At 34.1% G+C, this 22,864-nt stretch overlaps 5 protein-coding genes and 2 non-coding genes across 8 annotated transcripts; 1 reads left to right on the forward strand and 6 right to left on the reverse strand.

Moving 5' to 3' along the window:
* Window positions 1–50: 50 nt before the first annotated feature.
* TRNAF-GAA (transfer RNA phenylalanine (anticodon GAA)) lies at window positions 51–123 on the reverse strand. The gene has a single exon. It is a non-coding gene; the product is annotated as a tRNA-Phe (tRNA).
* A 107-nt stretch (window positions 124–230) lies between these two features.
* LOC127262052 (COBRA-like protein 6) lies at window positions 231–3,144 on the forward strand. 2 transcript variants are annotated; one of them, XM_051290554.1, is made up of 6 exons: window positions 231–624; window positions 732–814; window positions 1,430–1,883; window positions 1,989–2,142; window positions 2,219–2,490; window positions 2,587–3,144. In XM_051290554.1, exons 1-6 carry the CDS (start codon window positions 522–524, stop codon window positions 2,874–2,876), a joined length of 1,356 nt encoding a protein of 451 aa, XP_051146511.1. In that variant the 5' UTR covers window positions 231–521; the 3' UTR covers window positions 2,877–3,144. The 2 variants fall into 2 exon arrangements, with proteins under 2 accessions (XP_051146511.1, XP_051146512.1); XM_051290555.1 differs by having other exon boundaries at window positions 499–624; window positions 721–818.
* Window positions 3,145–3,573: 429 nt separating this feature from the next.
* LOC127262057 (uncharacterized protein At4g06598) lies at window positions 3,574–6,730 on the reverse strand. The gene is made up of 5 exons (XM_051290560.1): window positions 6,441–6,730; window positions 4,718–5,419; window positions 4,546–4,621; window positions 4,346–4,472; window positions 3,574–4,261 (listed from the first exon to the last, which is right to left on the reverse strand). The coding sequence occupies exons 2-5, from the start codon at window positions 5,398–5,400 to the stop codon at window positions 4,056–4,058; spliced, it is 1,092 nt and encodes a 363-aa protein (XP_051146517.1). The 5' UTR covers window positions 5,401–5,419; window positions 6,441–6,730; the 3' UTR covers window positions 3,574–4,055.
* A 3,021-nt stretch (window positions 6,731–9,751) lies between these two features.
* TRNAR-UCG (transfer RNA arginine (anticodon UCG)) lies at window positions 9,752–9,825 on the reverse strand. The gene has a single exon. It is a non-coding gene; the product is annotated as a tRNA-Arg (tRNA).
* A 2,253-nt stretch (window positions 9,826–12,078) lies between these two features.
* Window positions 12,079–12,980, reverse strand: LOC127262059 (ferredoxin, leaf L-A-like). Its single transcript, XM_051290562.1, has one exon. It carries the CDS (start codon window positions 12,730–12,732, stop codon window positions 12,295–12,297), a length of 438 nt encoding a protein of 145 aa, XP_051146519.1. The 5' UTR covers window positions 12,733–12,980; the 3' UTR covers window positions 12,079–12,294.
* A 1,381-nt stretch (window positions 12,981–14,361) lies between these two features.
* Window positions 14,362–15,016, reverse strand: LOC127262061 (ferredoxin, leaf L-A-like). The gene has a single exon (XM_051290564.1). The coding sequence runs from the start codon at window positions 14,959–14,961 to the stop codon at window positions 14,539–14,541; it is 423 nt and encodes a 140-aa protein (XP_051146521.1). The 5' UTR covers window positions 14,962–15,016; the 3' UTR covers window positions 14,362–14,538.
* Window positions 15,017–17,511: 2,495 nt separating this feature from the next.
* On the reverse strand, window positions 17,512–18,481 carry LOC127262010 (ferredoxin, leaf L-A-like). Its single transcript, XM_051290477.1, has one exon. The coding sequence runs from the start codon at window positions 18,103–18,105 to the stop codon at window positions 17,809–17,811; it is 297 nt and encodes a 98-aa protein (XP_051146434.1). The 5' UTR covers window positions 18,106–18,481; the 3' UTR covers window positions 17,512–17,808.
* Between the last annotated feature and the right edge of the window lie 4,383 nt (window positions 18,482–22,864).

The following is a 22,864-nucleotide window of genomic DNA, read 5'->3' on the forward strand; positions in this document are numbered from 1 at the left end:
ATTGGGCCGAATACGGGTATTAGGGCCAACCCGGAAAAAATGAAAAAACATGCGGTGAGCGTGGATCGAACACGCGACCTTCAGATCTTCAGTCTGACGCTCTCCCAACTGAGCTATCCCCGCCAGTTGGGATAGTGTTTGATTTATTTGTATCTATCTCGTATATCATGGAGTAGCAGCATCACATTTGTTGGGTGCGATGTTTTCTCAGGAAGCATTCTTGGCGCGGATCCTGAATTCATGGCAGCACAGATAGTGCTTTCTTCACTTGTCGTTTGCGGATTTTCGTATGATTTTTTGTCGAATTTTCAGTTGGAGAGAGAATTTTGGAAAATTTTTCGGTTAGACATGCGTGTGTATATATATGGATCGATATAGATGTGTGCGTGGTGGTGGCGCAGTTGAAACTGCGAGCTGCGGCGGACATGTTCGGATTGGGAAGAGTGCGGTGGAGTGAGCGCATGGAGAATTTGGAGGGAAATTAGAGAGAAAGGAATAGGTTATTTATTTTGTGAGGGGGAATGGCTTCGATTTCTCGTTGGTTTGACGCGAAATTGCGGTTATTGGATGTGATTTTGATGATTGCGGTGATGCTTTGTGGCGAACACTGTGTACGGACAGTACGTAAGTTTTGTGGATGCTTCTTTAGATTTCAATTAGGTTTTCTTTGTTTTGTTGTTGTGAAATTCCCAAGTTCTTATGATGGTGAATGTTCCTCAGCTGTTTTGCAGGTGGTTATGATCCGTTGGATCCTAATGGGAAGATCACCATTCGATGGGATGTCCTGCAGCGAAGTGGGGATGGCACACAAGATGTAGGTATTCATATCAGTAACTTATTTTTTTTGAATTGATATGGTAGATCAGTGTATGAATGAAGTGGAATGATGATAATGTCTAATGCCTGATCATACTTGGTATTTTGAATCAGAATTAACCTAAATATTGATCGTTATTATTTAATATTTTGCTACGCATTCATTTTAAAAACTTGGATTGCAAACTCTTCAATGTGTTCATTTTGATCTTGATTTAGCAGTGAAGGATATATAGCTAGAGAAAAACATGAAATTATGCAACCTTAGCGGTTAGAGGATTTGGCAAAATCATGTGATCCAGTTACGACCATCGATCATAAACTATTAGCTGTTTTCGGCACATTAAGATGCAGTGTTAGCGTATATGATGGTTGATCAGTGTATGAATTAAGTGGAATGATGGTAATATCTAATGCCTGATCTTGGTCGCTATTTTGCAACAGAATTAACCTAAATATCAATCGTTATTCATTATTGTCCTACACATTCATTTTCAAAACTTGCATTGCAAACTCTTCGATGTATTCATTTTGATCATGATTTTAGCAGTTAAGACACACACTATATATATATATATATAGTTTGAGGATTTGGCGAAATAATGTGTTCCAGGTACGATTATCGATCATAAACTACCAGCTGTTTCGGCACATTGAGATGCCCGGATGGAAGCTAAGTTGGGTGTGGCCCAGGGATGAAGTGATATGGAATATATTGGGTGCTGAAGCGACCGAACAGGGAAACTGTTCGGCGTTCTCTGGAGGAGTGTTGCCGCATTGCTGTGAAAGGAAGCCTGTAATAATCGATCTTTTGCCCGGGACTTCGTACAACAAACAGGTGGCAAATTGCTGCAAAGGCGGAGTTCTTTCATCGATGACACAAGGCCCTTCGAAATATATTGCAGCTTTTCAGATGCACATTGGTTCGGAAAGTTTATACAATCCTCTGCCTTCAATGCCGAAGAATTTCAGCCTCGGAATCCCAGGCTATACATGTGGAGATCCTTTACAAGTCCCACCTACGAAATCCTCGGAAGACAATGGTCGGAGAACCACACAGGCCCTTGGTATAAATTGAATCCTACGCTCAAATATTCTTTGTGTAATTTACTTCCGGAATCTGTTCTTTCTTCGAGTTTTTCACAGTTATTCTGTTTCGTTTTTCTTTTCAGCGACGTGGAATGTGACTTGCACCTATTCTCAGTTCTTGGCTTTGCCGGCGCCAACATGTTGTGTTTCACTGTCTGCGTTTTACAGCGAGACTATCATTCCATGTCCAAAATGTACCTGCTCTTGCCAGGGGCAACCCAGGGCCAAATGTGTGAGGTATGACATTTCATTGCTTCGAAAAATTTCCCAGATTGTTTTTCAAGGCTGATGAGTCGATTCGATTATTTTGCAGGGCCGGGAAGCTTCCTTCAGTACTGAGATTAAAGCCAGGGGAACGACCGAAGCCTATCGTGCAATGCTCGGATCACATGTGCCCGATTAAGGTACACTGGCATGTTAAGCAGAACTACAGACTATATTGGAGAGTTAAAATCACAGTGATGAATCTGAATTATGTCAAGAACTACACGGAGTGGAACTTGGTTGTTTTACACCCCAATCTCAGAAATGTCACGCAGGTCTTTAGTTTCAACTACAAGCCTCTAAGCGTATACGGCGACATAAGTAAGATCTCGTTGTCTCAGGCGATAAAATTACGAAGGAGTCTTGTAACGGAGAGTAATGACATTTTACCATTCTCATGCTCCTTCGACTTTTCAGATGACACAGGAATGTTTTACGGTATACAGTACTACAACGACATGCTTCTGCAGTCGGGGGAGGATGGCAATGTCCAGACGGAAATGCTGCTGAGCAAGGTCCCCGGGAAATTCACGCTTAGGGAAGGATGGGCGTTCCCGAGAAAGATATCGTTCAACGGCGAGGAATGTGTGATGCCGTCGCTGGACGATTACCCGAGGCTTCCGAATACAGGCAACATTCATGCTCAGGTAGCTCCATTGCTGATTCTTTCTCTGTTGTTACTAATAGAAATTGTTTTTAGTTCTTAGTTTATGCAATTGATTCAGGAAAGGGCCTTAAATTGTAGAAATCATTGCTTTAATGTTATAAAAGATCCAATGCTTTTCTACTTTGAAGCTAAAGGGCCTTTTTCTGGGTAGATTAGTTTGTTCTGTTCTGATTCTCTAAATCTTAAAGGAAGGTTTTGTTAACAACCCGATCCGAACAAAATTTAAGTATCCGTGTTCATTCATTAACGTTTGCGAGCTGAGTCGAACAAAATTTAAGTATTCGTGTTCATTCATTAATGTTTGCAAACTAGGCTCATATTCGTTCGTTAAATTTTCGAGCTCGTTTGTAGTGTTCGAGCTCAGCTCGTTAAAAAATTTTATTGTTTGAACTCGTGTTTATGTATGTTTGACTTGTTTAGATTCGATTCGAGCTCATTTATCTTTTTTTTTAAATATATAAATTACAAAGAAAATATGAAATTATTTTATTTGTTTATTTATAAATTATAATTATATATATATATTTATAATAAATATATTATTTTAACGAATATTCGCGAACAAAATTCGAGCTCGTTCGATAACTAAACGAGCCTGTTTATGTTGTTCGGCTCGACTAGTTAACGTTCGCAAACGAACTTTAACCAAGCCGAATCAAGTCGAGTTCACCAATGACTCGGTTCGCTTAGCAATTCTAGTTTTGGACTAGAATATTTTTGTACAGGAACACAGCACATGCAGCAAAAGCAGCAGAAATTGGCAACAAGAAAATAGTACTACATAATAGTTGCCCAGCAAATGTTGCTTAGAAACTCTTCCGGTGACTCGACCGGAATGAAGAAAAATAGGAGACGGGGACAGCCGAAGTGTAACTACTGCCTCACAAAGGGCAAAGGGCAAGAAAAGGGCATCAAGATCCCTCGATTTTACAGACGGGGATGTTATCAGATGATGATAATGATAATAATAAACCACCTCAGATGAGTCGCTGCCGGGAACTACACGGTTCCAGCATAGGACGTACCACCAGGCGCACACACCACTAATCTTAAGTGGGAAACATTAACTTACGCGAAAAACAGGAAGAGAAGTAAAAGAACTTAGATGCGCGAAGGCTACCGTTGCAGGGGACTACAGAGCCGCGCAGGATTGTAATGCTTTCAGTCATTGGCATGGTCAGGACATGGCTTGGTTGTGCTCAGGAAAGGTGTGGAAGTCTTACATGTGAAGTTGGTCGGGGAGAGAGTCGCGACCAGCGCCAGCTTCCTTGGTTTTCAGGGAGAGGTTAGCGAAATGTTGATCAAGATCTCTGCTGTTGGCGCGGCGAAGGCTGGTGGATGCCGGCTGCTGTGGCGACGGCTGCTGCTGTTGCTGATACAAGGTACGCAGTCTTCCAACTTCTCTTTCCAGCACTTCGTGTTCTACTACATAACATAGAATTTCGAGTTTAACAGGTGAATGGATCAAATTATGGTTTCGAATCCTCGACTGCGGAGTGGTAAACTTACAGTATTTGATAAGCTGTTCTTGAGCTAAACTCTCCAACCGTTGTTTCAGCGCTTTGTTCTCGAGGCTTAGAATGAGATTCTGCTGGTTGAGGAATTCAACTTCAGCCGAAACTTCAGACCCTTCGGCCTGCAATCACGAGCGAATTGTTTAGCCGAAAGTGTGAATTGTCACGGAAAATCCACAGGTAAAAAACACTTGCCTGTAAGGATTGAACATTCCTCTCAAGTTCAGCTATGTATTGGAGCTTTCGGACACGCGATCGTTGCGCAAATTGCCTGCATTTGGATTAAAAGTTCAGCCTTGCTCGATTTTCACGTGCTATTTTCAAATCGAAACAGAGTAGAAAAGTTAACATAGAAAAGTTAACATACTGCTTGGCGCGCTTCGAGTCTGTTTCTGAAGACTTGGCATGAGAAGTATCCTTTTTCTCACTCAGGCCTTTCGGATCTTGATGACCGGACTCGAACATATCCTTCTTCCCCGTCGGCTTCTCTTCTACGCTATTGCCTCTCGACAAAGGTAGGCCACGAGCAGGCGCAACGAGCGGTTCCCACGGCTTGCTCTTGGTTTTCCCCAACAAAGTATTCTGGTCCATCGGGAAAGAACCTTTCCACACGCCCCTGTAAATATCGAAGTCCGGAGAGTGCCAGGGAGACAGCGCCGGAGTTATATTCTTCTGCTTATTGTTATTATCATCTTGAGCAGAATAATTCATGCCCATGTTCCCGACATTCGCCGAGGAGTCCAAATATGCGAATGAATCGCTCGACGAACGGCGATGCCCTCTCCGCATAGGTGTTTCCGGCTCTTCGAGAAGCTCATCCAGCCAAGAGGGCTGCTCCACCATCAAGAAACTTTCGGAAGAAGTTCGCTGATGCGAATTTCCATCTCTGGGCATTCCAGCTGTATGAGCTTTCGGACCGATCGCTGAACTCGGTATGAACTCGGTGTATGTCGGGGATATGCTCGGAAACGGGCTCTTTGGCGGTAGCAACGAACTCTTCCCGGTGTACAACATACTTCTAACGTTCGAAGGCCCCTTGGAGTTCGCCATACCCTACGAAAACCTCTTCCTGCAACATAATCAACATCACTGTAAAAAAATACGTACCTAAAACTCTACGGCCGCGCTCAATTCACCTAAGTTTCGTAGTAAAAAAAAACCCACATTTTACATCACACAACATGTTACGCAAAATCGAGCGCAGCCCGACTACCTTAACTGTTAGATCTTAAGCATTTTGTTGTAAAGCTCGGGTAATCGAGAAACAATCAAATACATATATCCATATGTAAACCTAAATGCCCCAAAGAAACATCGTGAAGAACCAACAAAGTTAAAGCTAAACCGGAGCCCATTGTTTTGCCGGTAGCCTCTAGTCTCATAACAACAGTCCCTCTGTTTTCGATTACACAGATACTTTTGGAATTTTTGACACTATTTATATTACATTAAATTGTCTCTCATCATAAAAGATCACATCAAATTTCAAATATTTCGAAAAATTCAGAACATCCAAATCTTCTATCTATACAAATGCATCTTTTTCAATTCGAAATGGGATGTCGAAAACTGGCTTCTCAATGCCTATCCCCAATTGTAGAAAGCTCTCTAAACCCTAAATCTGTTCATCTAACCCTAATCAAATTAAGCATTACTATGGCGGCAAAGCAAGAGACAGATCCAGTGAGAATATGGCGTCAACATCGTAATGGGAACTGCATTGTTCACCAATTCTGAAACAAACTGCACTCAGTAGAACTGTAATTAACAAACTACCATAAGAAGACAGCCGATTTCCATTTCCATGGCGGCTTAAGAGCTCTAAATCTCTGGAAATCAACGCCCAATAACCCATACAGTACTGCTGTTTCTTTCAAATATTCAGCAAAAAATACGAACACATAATCGAAGGTTTGATTCAATTCCCCCCCCCCCCCCCAAAAAAAAAAAAACCCTACATCGTGTCTGCGGCATTTACCGAACTCGAATCGAATCGGAATCCAAATAAATAGAGTTCACGCGAATTCACGCCACAAAAATCTCGGTCGAATTAGGGGGAAATAGAATAAGATGCGGAAAGATCAGCTCACCTTCACCGAACAGCGATGGAAGATCTCGAGGGAGGAAAAAACCCCAAAAACTGGAACAATAATTTCTAGAGCTGAATAAAAATCTGGTAATCTTCTTCTTCTTCAATCCCCCGTTGCTCACTCTACTGTACGCTCTCTCTCTCTCTTGGTTGGTTCCCTTTTGGCTTGTAGCTGTGTGTTACAGCTCTGCCCTCGTCTCCCACTTGCGCAGAAAACGTCACAGAGGGAAAGTGTGTGTGGTTAACTTGACAGCCATATATGAGATGTCTTTCTATTTTTTATATATATATAGAGAGAGAGAGAGAGAGAGAGAGTAAATTTATTTATTGAGCCCCAACCCCAATACAAGATTCCATATTTTTCTACCAGTGGGGTGTGGTGGCTGCCTCCATTTTTAACGGTGGCCAATTAAGGGAATGTCCCTTCCCTCCCCTTCCGGATCTCTCTCTCTCTCTCTTACTCCATTTTTCTTCTTTTTAGTTTCTTCTTCTTCTAAAATGCTACTACTACTTCTACTGCGTGCAGATTCCACTAGTGTCAACTTTTTAACTATATAATCTGTACGGATACAGTGGATAGAGATAGAGATAGAAATAATGATATGTGGATTGGAGCCAAAGCCATTGTTATTATTTTTGACATTATCATTTGCTTTACCCTCGCTCTCATATACATATATATATATATGTTTTCTTTTTATACAAAAATTTTAAAAACATTAATATTATATTAATATATATTAAAAATAAAAATAAAAAGATTAAATTATATGTATTAGTACGGTATGATATAAATGTAGTGGTATTTGTTTAATATATTATAAATTGAAATGATATTTATAATATTATGGGGATAATATAGTTCTTAAAAAATGAAATTAATACTTTTTAATGTGACGAATTAAAATTAAAAAATGAATAGTATATATATATAATTGGCATGTTAATTGTTTTTGTTTATTATCGCATCATTTGTTTTTTATAAGTTTGACAGCAAACATGTGGAGAGGGAAGAGAAAGTGTGTTTATTTTGTGTTTTGATTTTAAGGAAAAAAATAATTTATACGAAATATTGAGAATTATTTAGGTAATATAAAAAATATAATAAGTGTGTGTAACATATTAATTTTTTTTTTTTTTTGAAAAATGTGTCAAAAACTTTCACAAAATAAATAAACAAACCACAAATATTAATTTAATAATACTACTGATATAAAAAATAATATCATAATTTATTAATCTACATTATTTAAAATACAGTATTTCTCACCGAATGGATCATTCTTGCTGGGATGGAGGGAATATATATATATTGCCTATTAGGCAAAATAAGATAAAATTCATTTGTAAATTACGAAAATTGCACCGAATTTCATATTGTTTTGAAATTCTATTAGATTTTCTTATACTTTCATAAATTATACCTTTAACTTAAATTTTATTATTAATCAACCGCGATTGTTTTACACATGTTCGGACTGTATAGATATTTCAAAAAATCTTTTATAACTAAATCTGTGTTAATTAAAAATAGAATAGATGATTAAACGCATGATTTTTGAAACTATAAGGGGGTTAATGCAATTTTAAGAAAATAGGTGGTTTCGAATAGTTTTCATAGATCACAGTCTCACAGGTGAATCTATGAATTTGTATGTTATAAAATTGATTGAATTTTATATTTTTAATATTTATTAAAAAAAAAATTGGGTTAACAAATAATAATAAAAAAAGCAAATATATATTATTGTTTGTTATTGATGGTTAGTGTTGGCCGGATATCCGTTTTTCTTTTTAGTTAGTTTCAAAATATATATTCGTTTTTTTTTTAATAAATTTATCAATTTTAAATTTATTTAAAAATATAAATTAATTTAATTAAATTTAAAATATAGGATCATTCAAAATATTTTTATTTATGTTTTTTTTAATAAACATATATTTCTATCTATATTTAAATTTTTTCTATTGTTTTGTTATAAAACTAGTTTAAGTTATTATAAATAAATAAATACAATTTTTATTTATTTGTATTATGTTAAATTTTATTATTTACAAAAATATATTTATATTTTATAATTTCTCTGTCCCAGCTAATTTGTCTCTATTAGCTCACGTATAGAATTTTAATTATTGTGTAATTAATAAGTAATTAAAAATTATATTAATAAAAAAATTATGATTTCATAAAAATAAGTATATATTAAGATAACCAAATAGTTTAATTAAAATAATAAAAAATTATAAATTATATATTTTCAAATTTGATTAAAATATATATTATATTTTTTTAAAAGACAAATTATAAGGGACAAACAAAATATAAATAGTTGACAAATTAAATGAGACAGATGAAGTATATATTATTGAAATATAATGCTAAAAGTATTGAAACACATATTTAAAATTTTGTAATCATCCATATTAATTTATATTTTAAAAATTTCAACAATATTATTCATATAAAAAAATAATAAGAAAAAAAATCAATTTTGGTCTCAATATAATAAAAAATTTATCATTTTGATCATAATATAAAAAATTCATCAATTTTAGTTTCATTATAAATAATTTCAATCAATTTTGGTCTCATTATAAAAATTTTTAATCAATTTTAGTCTCACTATTGAAAAACTAACGAAAATTACTGACGTGGACGCAACGGAGTTAACGTGACAGCTGACCTGGAACTACACGGCCACGTTGTCACACGGCCATATATATTTCAGTGTACAATTAGATATGATCATATTGTACACTGAAATATACATGGTCGTGTAGTTCCAGATCAATTGATTGAAATTGTTTATGATGGAATCAAAATTAATTGAAATGGTTTGCAATGAGACTAAAATTGATGATTTTTTATATTTGGACAAAAATTGATAATTTTTATTATATTGGACCAAAATTAATTTTTTCTCATTTATTTATTATTTTATTTAATGATGCCTCGAAATTTTTACGATTTTGTCTATATTGTTTTTGTGTTTTTCTTTTTCATTTTGTTTGTCATTTATGTTTTTAATAAAATAAATTATGATTTAATTTTACTAATCTTATTTTGTTCTTAGGTTTTTTACAATGGAGGATGTAATATATATTTTTTTATCTTTTTTATTTCCATTTTCTATTCATTTATTAAATATAGACACATAAAAAATTAAAAAAATATATATATTTTTCCACCAGTTTTATGTAGATATATATTTTTCCATTTATAAAGAACAGTACAAAAAATACAATACAGCTTAAATATTCCCAAAATTTGACTTACAGCTGGAAATTTAGCAAAAGGAAAAAAATTAAAATTGACCACAGTGGGAGTCGAACCCACGACCTTCTGATCCGAAGTCAGACGCGCTAATCCACTGCGCTATGCGGTCATTTGATGGTTATGTTTAAACTTTTATATATATATCTGTTTATAATAAATATATAAATATATATTCACTTCCAAGGTTCGAAGTGAATTTTCTCACATTTTTTTCCATTAAAAATATTAAATAAAACATATATTTTACATTTATCATATTATACTATAATATTATTTTACATTTAAAATATTAAATTTAATTTAAAATTTTATTATTTAAAATTAAAATCTTACAAATAAATACCTCAATATTTTTTGTATATTTATGTTTTTATCCTTCAATCTTTTTAATTTTTTTTTTTTTTTTTTAATGTAAATCACATTAGACGAATTATGGAAATGTTATTACTATTGTTAATACAAATTGTGTATTATTATAACACAATTCCACAATATAATATAATAAAGTAATACTCCTTCGGTCCCATATTTATGTATTTGTTTACTTTTTACACGAAGTTTTACAAATATTAGTATTATATTAAAATATAATATGAATAAAATATAAATGATTAAAATGACCTTATTAGTATTGTATGATATAACAGTAATAACATTTCTATAATATATTGTAAGTTGTAAGGATATTTATAATATTAGGTAGATAGTACAGTTACTAAAAAAAAAAAAATAAATAATTTGTTACGAGACATACCAAAATGAATAGTTTTTTTAGGCACGGATAAATTAGTTGACACTAAGGCCATCTCCAACCCATTACTTTATTTTTTCAGCAGCTACAGTGAAAAATGCTGTTGGTCTACAGTCATTTTACTCCAGCAAAAAACTTCAATATCTACACTAAAAAGTATATTCCCTGTATACTCTTCTTTTATATTATTTTATATAACTTTTCATATTTATAAATTACACCATAATTTTAATTTATTTTTACATTATCACTAAAAATATATAATTCATATTTTATTTATAAAATTATATATCACCTTTGAAAAAATAAATTATATATCACTTTTCAAAAAATAAAATTATATATTATTTTTAAAAAAATAAAATTATATACTCCCTCTGTCTCAGAACTATAGGCTGAGTTGTATTTGACACGAAATTTAAGAAATATTAATATTATATTAGTATTGGATAAAAAATAATGGTAAAAACCTTTTTTGCCCTTGTGAGTGACAATTGTGTAATAATTATAAAAAAGTAAGAGTAGTTTTACAGTGATATGATTATTTATGGAAATGAAACTATTGTTTTGAGACGAACAAAAATAATAAACAAGACTATCGTATTGGGACAGAAAAAATATCAATTTCCAAAATATGAAATTATATATCACTTTTTTAAAAATAAAATTATACAAAATATTCAAAAAATTATAAAAATACACAAAATACTCCACTCCAAAAATAGAGTTGAGCTACAGTGTTATTCAAAAAATGAAATAATACTGTAGTTATCCTAAAAAATGAGGGAAAGAATGGGGCCAACCCCTTCCATAAATACAGTTGATTGGAGATGATATGATTAAGCCATCTCCAACCCTCCATTCTATTTTTGCAGTTGCTACAGTAAAAATGCATAATTTTATTATAACCATAAACTTCAATTTTTACTCTAAAAAATATATTTCATATATATTCATATTTTATATTATTTTATATAACTTTTCATATTTATAAATTACACCCCAACTTTAATTTATTTTTATATTAGATCCATACACATATAATTTATAAATTATTTAAAAATTACATAAAATTAACATTTATAATTAATAAATATTAAAAATAAAATAATTTTAAATAAATAATTAAATGCTATCAAGACAAATATAATCATAATAATTAAACATAACTTTTTACAAAGTAAAATTACACGTTAATTTAAAAAATAAAATTACATATCATTTTTAAAAAAATAAAAATTATATTACTTTTCAAACAGTAAAATTATATATTAATTTAAAAAATAAAATTATATATTACTTTTCAAAAATTAAAATTATATCACTTTTATAAAATTACACAATACAATTCTTTTGGACGGGGAACCCACAAAAACTCTTTGATTCCTGCCAAAAATGGGGGGAATCTACAACCCACTGCGTTGGGTTTTATAGCTGCATAAATACACTCTATACTAATTTAATTTCAGTAGTAACGTATTGATTGAATTCCAACTTCAAAAAAAATAATTTTAATTTAAAACAATACTCATATTTATTCATACTATATCAAATAATTATCATAATCCAAAATTCTTCTATTTAAAATCCAAAACCCAAATAAAAACACTCTTAAGTAAATTATTTCGTGATAAATCAGCAGATATGTAAACGAAAGCGAAGACGGTTCGTAACGAAGAAATCAAAAGGCACAGTAGATCCTTCTAGAGACATCCAGACTCACTCCAGCAATCCCTAAATTGATTTCTTCTACAATCACTGCTAACTCGAAGACGACGACATGATGATGAAGGAACCGGCGAAGTTTAATTTGGTTGCATCGATCGATCAGTCGAAGAGATCCGACTCCTTGTGCGTCTCGATGACGAGATCCGAAGTAGGATACGCCGCGCACGTTAGCACCCATCCGCCGTCAATCTGGTCGTCGTCGAGGTAGCTTTGGTCGGACTGGTCGACGGAGCCGCTCACGACCTTACCGGCGCACGAGGAGCACGATCCGGCGCGGCACGAGTACGGTAGGTCGACGCCGGCGTCCTCCGCCGCGTCGAGGATGTACACGTCGCTAGGGCAGTTTATCGTCTTCTCTCCCTCAGGAGTGACGAGCTTCACTTTGTACGACGACGCCATACACTTCGCCCTGCCGCCGTTGCCTGTCCGGACGCCGAACGTCGCCGCCTGGTTTGGAAGCGCGCGGAGGCTGGCGGAAGCCGGCGGCTTCCGAGGAAGCAGGACGGTGTTGGCGATGGAGCTGGCGATGGATGCCATTGTTGGAGTTGCAATGGAGGAGTTTTTTTGATGAAATACTGATTGGGTAGAGGAGGAAATGGCGCAGACGGATGGATAAATATCGTGCGGCTAGAATTCTGTGTGGCTGGAAAGCGTGACACGTGGCAACATCCTGTGGCTCGTTCCATTGATCTGCTTATCTCCACTGAATCGCAGGTACCGTGCCTGCATTTTTTCTCTTCACTTCCAGTCTTTCATTTTTTTACGCTGTTTTTTTTTATTTTGTGACGGGAGTTGAATAGTAAAATTTTTGAATTTGAATAGTTGTATTATGTTATATAAATAGGTGTTGATGTGATGTTTTGAATATAAAATTAATTTTTAGTATAATATAAAAAATAAAAAATAGATATTTGATTTGATATTTTTGGGTGAAAAAATGAAATGAATAGTAAAAGTTTACCAAAATTCTTGAACAAAAACACCCTAAGGGTGTGTTTGTTTGAGGGATTTTTTTGGATTTCTACTATTCATTCTATTTTTTTTTTCCAAAAATATCAAATCAAACACCTATTTTTTATTTTTTATATTATCCTAAAAATCAATTTTACATTCAAAACATCACATCAACACCTATTTATATCACATCATACAACTATTTAAATTCAAATTTTTTACTATTCAAATCCCAACTCAAATTTTTTAATATATTAAAGTACACTTAATATTAATATCATTTGTTTGATATAATTTTTAATTAAAATATATTATTTTTTTATAAAATATTATATTATAATCCTATTTAAATGAAAGTTTAAATTAATATTTTATTTCAATTAATTTATAATTACACATATAATAATGTGTTTTTGTTTAATTTTTTTGTATTAATTTACGTGGAAGTTTCAGTCATATTTTCTTAATATTTTTTATATGAGTTTATAAATTAAATAACTATTTTATATTTCATCCGTCCAACTAGAAAGTATACATGTTTATATTTTGGGACGTATAACTACAAAATAAATATTTCATTAAATATTATATCTTTTTCACAAATATTTTTTTATATCACATTGTTACTTTTACACCAAAAATCAAGGGCAAATGCGTCATTAGATTATTTTTAACTGTCCATTATAATTAAAATACTATTATTTCTTAAACACCGCATCAAAAATAAATATATACTTTGTGTGTGGACAGATGGAGTATTAAATTTTTAGATTTAAATTCAAAATTACATTCCAAAACCAACAACCAAACACACTTTAATAAATAGTCCATTCATTCAATATCTATTTATTCATTTATTTTTTTCATAAAATTTTAAAAATATTAGTATTGAGATACTGTATGAATAAAATAAAATATTAAATTAATATTTTTATAATATATTATAAATTGAAAAAATTGTGTTTATATTGTAATGTAATGTCAGGAGATAATTGAAGTTACTGCAAAAAAAAATGAATATAAATTTAAGGGCGGAGTTGTGAGAGGAACGAGCATGTAGAAATTACAAAGCAACCAAACCCTAGTGCGATTCGTAAGTTCAAATTTTGTCAGTTAAAAAGAAAAAAACACGAACAAGTGTGTGTATATATATATATAAATAATGAACTAACAGTTTATTTGATTGCCGGTTTAAAATTAATTTAAATGATATTCTACAAAAGGTGAATAATTTCATTTGAGTTTAAAATTGCAATCCACAGAACTCAAAAGTGACAGTAGTTCTTCTTCTCGAGACTTGAAGCAAACAACAGATTTGATTTCAAAAGTCTTATTGCTAAATCGAAGAATCAGAAGGAACTGAAAATGAAAACGGATTGCATAAATGAATTAACCAGCGAGGTCATCCTCGGCGTGCGTCTGGACGACGACATCGGAAGTAGGAAACGATATGCACGTGAGCAGGAAGCCTGCGTCTACCTGGTCGTCGTCGAGGAAGCTCTGCTCCGACTGATCCACGCTACCGCTCACGACCTTACCGGCGCACGAGGAGCACGCGCCGGCGCGGCACGAGTACGGTAAGTCGATTCCTGCTTCCTCCGCCGCGTCGAGGATGTACGTATCGCTAGGGCAATCGACTGTTTTCTCTCCCTCCGGAGTGATTAGCTTCACTTTGTAGGTCGCCATACACCTCACCCTACCGCCGATCCTGACGCCGAACAGAGACGCCTGCTTCGGAAGCGCGCCGAGCCTGGCGGAAACCGGCGGCTTCTGAGGCAGGAAGACGGTGTTGGCTACGGAGATGGATGCCATTGTTGCGTTGAAGTTGAGAGGACTGAGGAGGCGCTTTTTTGTGGATGCTGAGATTGGGTAGGAAATATAGCAGATGGATGGATAGCGTGTGGCCTGTGGAGATCGCGTGGCTGGCAATCGTGTGGCTGGGAATGCGTGGTTCAACACGTGGCGAGATCCTGTGACGAGATGCACTGATCATCTTATCTCGTCGAGGAGGTACTGTTTCTGACTGGTTCTCTTCTTCTCTTCATTTCTGTTCTTTCATTTATTTTTGGGGCCGTCTATGATTATTTTTGGAAAATAAATGAAGAAATTTGGAGTGTATGTTGATTTTATTTTTATATTTTTATGATATGATGATTTTATAAAAATATATTATTATAAAACATATACTAATTTTTAATAAAGTATTATGGATTTGTTTGACATTTTTTTTGTTTGTAATATATATTTTATTCTTTTAAAAAAAGCATTTCAAAAAATTCTTCAAATCAATCACTAAACAAACAAATTCTATGTAAAAATTATTATTAAAAAAAAAATAAAATAACATAAAATTCTCCTATAATTTTCGAAAATTGTTAAAAATCTCCACTGGTTATAAGATTTCATATTATTTAACCGTAATTTCAAAATTTTTGCATAAAAAACTCTCTCAGTTAGTACTTACGGCAATGCAATTCACACGTGAAGTACTCGTGGTCGTGCTTCCCTCTATTAACAGTTGTACTTTAAAATGCATGAATTGTAATAAAGATTTTTTATCAAATATTTTGGAAACTACGAGTAAATAATATAAAATTTTAGGACCAAATGAAAATTTTAACATATTCAAAAAAATCACTGAAATTTTTTATATTATTTTGCCATAAAAAGAAAATAATAATAAAACAAAATTATAGAAGAACTCACCATAGTCTTTGCTCAGCTAAAGGTAAATTAATATACTTGTATATTGAAAGGGTTTTGTTTGATTAAAGTATTTTTTCAATATATATTTTATTCTCTCACTAAAATTAACATTTAATATAAAAATATTAGTTTTTATATTATTAATATAATATTTTATATTAAAAAAAAACATTAAACAAACAAACTCTATAATTTTGTTGTTTAAAAATAAATATTGTTATTGAATTTGCTTAAGTTTATTTAAATTTGAAATTCAAATAAATCATATCCATTGAACATAACAAGATAAGAGATTTATTCAACTTCATACGCACATTCCCTCTGTGTATCAAGGTGTGTTTATCCAGGGAAGTTCGAAAAAATTTGGGTTTGATTTTTATTTGAATTTTTCGATGAATTTGAATTTTGTTTTTTTTTTTTTGTGTTTGGATTTGGGCAGTTGTGTGTATTGATTTGATGGATAATGAATAAAATTTATATTGTATGATTTGATTATAAATTTATATTATACTCAACATATATATATTTAAATTTTTATTTATTTGTTTTATTAAAAATTTTATTATCGTATATATTTTTTTCCCCTATAATTATAATGAATAAGTATTAAATTATATTTTAATATTTTTTTTTTAAAAAAATAAAACACAAAGTTGTCCCCCAAATCGTGGACAGGCCCAAATATGGGGTGGAGAAACACACCCTAAGTTATATTTCTTTCTTACCATAAATATAGTTTTAATTGAATTGGATACCTAATTTAAAAAAATATTGATATTACATTAGTAGTTGATAAAAAATATAGATAAATTTTTTTTGTTCTTGTAAATATATTAATGTAAAAAGTAGTGGTAATTGTGTAATAAAAATGAAAAGTTAGGGATAATTTTATGGTAATATGATTATTTATGAAAATAAGACTATTGTTTTGAGACGAACAAAAATGATAAATAAGACTATTGCATTACGACAGAGGGAGTAGCATTTTAATTATAGGCGGTGGAATTTTATATTAAATGACTATTTTAACTTTATGAAATTATTTGTAATAGAATATTATTTCAATAAATAGGTGTAGTTAGAAATATATTTGTAATGTTTAACTGCATATATATTTATTAAATAAAAAATATATTATTTAAAAATTTTATTTGACTTTTTCGCGGATTAAAGTAAATTGAATTTTATAAATTTATAGTATAATAAAGTAATATAATATTTCATCTAATCCGTCAAGGTAGAAAGTATATATATTTTAAAGTGTAAATATTTTATTAAATACATCACATTTTTTCCAAGTATACGTTTACTTTACATCAATCATTATTTTTACATGAGAAAGTAAGAATAAAGTCATTACGTTACTTTTAACTTTCCACTGTAATTAAAATAGTATTGTGTCAAAGTCATTAAACTACTTTTAACTATCAAATATAATTAAAATAATATATTGACGAAGAGATTATAAAATAATTTAAGGGTGTGTTTGTTTATGGGTTTGAATTTGATTAGTAAAAGTTTTAAATTTTAATAATTGTATGATGTGATATAAATAAATGTTGATATGATGTTTTGAATGAAATTTAATTTTTAGTATAATATAAAAAATAAAAAAATAAATATTTGATTTCATATTTTTTTGCGAAAAAATTGAATAAATAGTGAAAAAAAATCCTATCCTCCGAACAAACACACCCTGAATATATCTTCCATATATTATACTTCTCGTTTCATATAATTTGTTAATTTTTTTTAATATAATAATACATTTTATTTCATATTTTAAGCAGCAATATCACCAACAATGGCGGAGTTGACTGTTAATATGATATACCACCAAAATCACAGCAGCAGGCTTAGCCGACGCTAAATCGATATTACTATATAACTTCTTACTCCCGTGAATAAGTGAATTGAAGAAGAATTAAGTCATGTAAACAGGTTCGTTCTTCATTAGCCGAAGAGTTTCTCCTCCAAGTGCGTCTTCACAACGAGGTCCGAAGTAGGATACGCTGCGCAGGTTAGCACCCAACCGTCGTTAATCTGATCGTCGTCCAAATAGCTTTGGTCCGACTGGTCCACGCCGCCGCTCTCGATTTTCCCGACGCACGAGGAGCAAGATCCGGCGCGGCACGAGTACGGTAGGTCGACGACGGCGTCCTCCGCCGCGTCGAGGATGTACACGTCGCTAGGGCACTCGATTGTCTTCTCTCCCTCCGGAGTGACGAGCTTCACTTTGTACGACGCCATACACTTCGCCGCCCTGCCGCCGTTGCCCGTCGTCCGGACGCGAATACCGCCGCCTGTTTGCGGAAGCTGACGGCGGCGTGCGGGGGAGCAAGGCGGTGGTGAGCGCAGCGCTGGAGAGAGACGACGCCATTGTTGGTACGGTTAGGGTTCCGGTGGAGCGTGGGGAGCGCGTGCGGGTTGGGGAAATGGAAAGGCGGTTAGAGGTCGTACTTATAGCGTGACCGATCGGAATTTTTATCGGACACGTGGCGACATCGTGTGGCTCATCCCGTTTCCATCATCATCGTCGCAGGTATTAAGTGTGGTGGTTGTTTATTTTCAATACTTTCTAATTTCGTGGTCTTAGTTAAACCAGCATGTTTATTAATTTATTAATTGTAATAAATTAATAAATTAATAAATTGTGGATTATCTTCCTTTCCAAATTCAAGACAATAATTTAATGTTTCCCACATATACCTGAATACCCAATCTATTGCTTTCCAATGCTCCATTCCGAGGTTTGACATGTAGTTACTTACCTGGCCACCTGCATAGGCCTAGTCAGAACGTGGTATATACCATATATTATATCATATAAATACGAGTTTGTACGGATCTGCCACTTGAAAAGTCTATCTTGCCCCTCATTTCAAAAATGACAATTTAGCCCTTAACCTACCTTTGTACTGGCTTGAAAAGACGAGATTGTACGGATCTGCCACTTGAAAAGTCTATCCAGCCCCTCATTTCGAAAATGACAATTTAGCCATTAATCTACCTTTGTACTGGCTTGAAAAGACGTTTTGGAACCGCTAACCAACCGACCTGATCATCCGACCGAGGACCAACCGACCAGACCAACCGACCGAGGATCTTCCGACCTGCCTATCTGACTGCTAACCAACGCACCTGACCATCCGACCGAGGACCAACCGACTTGAGCGCAATTTTTTTTCCTTTTCCACCCGATTTCGTGTCTATCTTCCTTTAAGATCCTACTATCCTTATTATTATTATTATTATTATCATTATTATTATTATTTATTTATTTATTTTGCGTAACAATTATCAAAGTTGAAATATCCTTGCTATTTTTGACATTTCAAAACTCATAAAGAGATGCAGGGTCACCCTTTTTATCTCAAACATTTCATCTACATTCTCCTCTATTTTATTTTTTATTGTTGTTGATGCAATTTTTCAACAATAAAAAGTAAAATCTGAAAATAAAGTGTTGATGTATTTTTTCAATAGACAAAAAGTAAAATTCAAAGATATGGAAAATATCCTTAAATTTGATTAATTAGCGCCTGAGATTAGGAATCTCTAATTTCTCCTTTATTGACACGTGCTTTGCACCGTCTCGCCAAACGCTTCTACCAGTTCCCAAACTCAACTTGCCCGACCGACCATTCCAGAGACCAATTGCTAGACCAGCCGACCTACTTTATCCGACCTGCTGACCATCAGACCTGTCTGTCCGACCTACTGACCATCCGTCTGTCCGACCTGCTGACCATCAGACCTGCAGACTTCCCGACCTAAGGACTTCCCGACTTGATCACTTTTCGCCTTGACGACCTCCCGACCTGAGGACTTCCCGACCTAAGGACTTCCCGACCTGACCACTTTCCGTCTTGAGGACCTCCCGACCTGAGGACTTCCCGTCCTGACCACTTTCTGTCTTGAGGACCTCCCGACCTGAGGACTTCCCAACGTGACCACTTTCCGTCTTGAGGAACTCTCGACCTGAGGACGTCCCGACCTGGGGACTTCCCGACCTGACCACTTTCCGTCTTGAGGACCTCCCGACCTAAGGACTTCCCGACCTGAGCGCAAATTTTTCTACTTTTCTGCCCGACTTCGGGTCCTACCTTCGTTCAAGACCCTGCTACCATTATTTTTATTATTATTATTATTTTTGTACGTAACACCTTAAATTTGATTTTTTAGCGTCTGAGATTAGGAATCTCTAAACACTGTACGGTACATAAAAGGAAATTGATTGGAAAATTAAAATGCTGAAAATTTAAAGTGGTGATCCCCAAATATGACTTTGCTTTGTTGAAGTTGATTGAAGATGCTTGAAAATAAAAAATCTAAATCCTTAAATATTACTTGAAAAGACGTTTTGGAACCGTCGCCAGCAACCGCCGTCAACCGCCCAAGACGAAACGCTTTGAAACGTCGTCTGGTCTGTTACATCAACTGCCCACTAATTCCTCCTTTATTGACACGTGTCTTGCACCGTCTCGCCAAACGCTTCCACCAGTTCCAGAACTCAACTGGCCCGACCGACCATTCAAAAGACCAATTGCTAGACCAGCCGACCTACTTTATCCGACCGCAGACCATCAGACTTGTTCGTCCGACCTGCTGACCATCACACCTGTCTGTCCGACCTGCTGACCATCCGACCTGTTTGTCCGACCTGCTGACCATCAGACCTGCAGAATTTCTGACCTATGGACCATCCGACCCGCTAACCAACCGACCTGACTACCCGACCGCAGACCTTCCGACTTGTCTGTCCGACCTGCTGACCATCAGACCTACAGACTTTCCGACCCGCTAACCAACCGACCTGATTAACCGACCTGAGGACTTTCCTTCTTGATGACTTTCCATCTTGAGGACCTCCCGACCTGAGGACCTCCCGACCTGACCAACCAACCTGAGCGCAAATTTTTCTACTTTTCTACCCGACTTCGGGTCCTACCTTCCTTCAAGACACTGCTACCATTATTATTATTATTATTATTATTATTATTTTTGTACGTAACAAGACCTCATGTATTAGTTGATTTGGGTATTAAAACTTGTATGTTGTTATACACGAGATTGTATGGATTTGTCACTTGAAAAGTCTATCATGCCCCTCATTTCGAAAATGACAATTTAGCTCTTACCCTACCTTTGTACTGGCTTGAAAAGACGTTTTGGAACCGTCGCCAGCAACCGCCGTCAACCGCCCAAGACGAAACATTTTGAAACGTCGTCTGGTCGGTTACATCAACCGCCTCGCCAAATGCCTCCACCAGTTCCAGAACTCAAATAGCCCAATCGACCAATCCAGAGACCAATCGCTAGACCAAAAGACTCCTTGGCCGCACCCACCAAGCAACCTGTCCATCCACCTGCGGACCAGCTGACTTGCCTATCCGACCGCAGACCAGCCGACCTACTTTATCCGACCGCAGACCATCAGACCTGTCTGTCCGATATGGTGACCATCAGACCTGTCTGTCTGACCGCTAACCATCCGACCGAGGACCAACCGACCAGACCAACCGACCGAGGACCTTCCGACCTGCCCATCCGTTCGCTAACCAACCGACCTGATCATCCGACCGAGGACCTTCCGACCTTCCTATCCGACCGCTAACCAACCGACCAGACCAACCGACCAAACGAAACGACCTGACCCACCGACCTGAGCACAAATAATTCGATTACATTTTTGTTTTACAGTTTATATTTCAAATAAATAATGTTTCACTACATTACATTATAGAATAGTCGCGCGGTATACCGCGCAAGAGCGTGTTCTAGTATATATATATATAGAGGATGACATACCGTACCTTACCGAAAATATCGGTCGATACTGATATCGTATCGAACTTTTCGATATGACTAAAATATATATCAATACCGTACCGAAAATTTCGGTATACGGTATACCGAAATTTTCGGTACGGTAATTTTGATTTCGGTAGATACCGGTATATATCGATTATACCGAAAATTTTGATTTCGGTAGATACTGGTATATACAGATTATACCGAAAATATAATTTTAAATTTCAAAATGATTTAAAAATTTAATAAATATCACTATTCTCCATCACAAAAATATTATGAAAAAACCAATAAATTTTCAATAGTATACGTATTTTTTGTTATGATTTTAAAAAAAATATTAATAATTATTATTTATATTAATAATTAAATTATTTAATAAAAATAATATCGGTACGGTATCATACCGAAATACCAAATTTTCCGAAAATTCATACCGATACCGTACCGAAAACTTCGATACGATATCCATACCGTACCGAAATTTTTGGTATTTCTGACACGATATAGTACGATAAGTCGATATTTCGGTATATTCGGTAAATTTATCCATCCCTAACCATATAGTACATCAAACACCCAACTACATTAGCACAGAGAACTAGATGCAATTTTGTCGCGGTTGACTTTGGCTGTCCCAAATTCCTTTATTTTTTAGGAAATATATATAAATAAAGATATTTTTAAGTGGATCATATGTATAGGATTATATATTATATAATTAATTAAATTGATTTATTTTTTAAAGTAAATTTTGATTTAGTAAGTTTGTCCAAAATAAAAAGGTGTCAATTGTACATTGTATTGAGATATCGTGTATTCATATTACATTAATATAATTTAGGTATTGTTTGTCCGATGTATTGTATGACTTGTGTTATCTGTCGTTACTTTATAATATATTTGTATTATATTAATATAATTAATGCAGCCATATTTATTTCTTGTACAATATGGTAATATATTGTGTGTTGTAAATCATATGATTTATTTTATATCTAAGCACAATAATTTCTGGCATAAATATATGTTGAATTCACAGTTGAGTAAAATATATTTTTAAAATTAAATATTTTGATGAAATAATGCTAGATTTCTAGGTATTAACAATGTCCATTAAAATTATATTATTATTTTAATTTTTATTAAATTTATATCTATTTTATTATAAGAAATAATTTTATTATCTTATTTA

The sequence above is a fragment of the Andrographis paniculata genome, unplaced genomic scaffold (assembly GCF_009805555.1).
Source record: "Andrographis paniculata isolate CXL003 unplaced genomic scaffold, ASM980555v1 Contig65END, whole genome shotgun sequence".
Lineage (NCBI taxonomy): Eukaryota > Viridiplantae > Streptophyta > Magnoliopsida > Lamiales > Acanthaceae > Andrographis > Andrographis paniculata.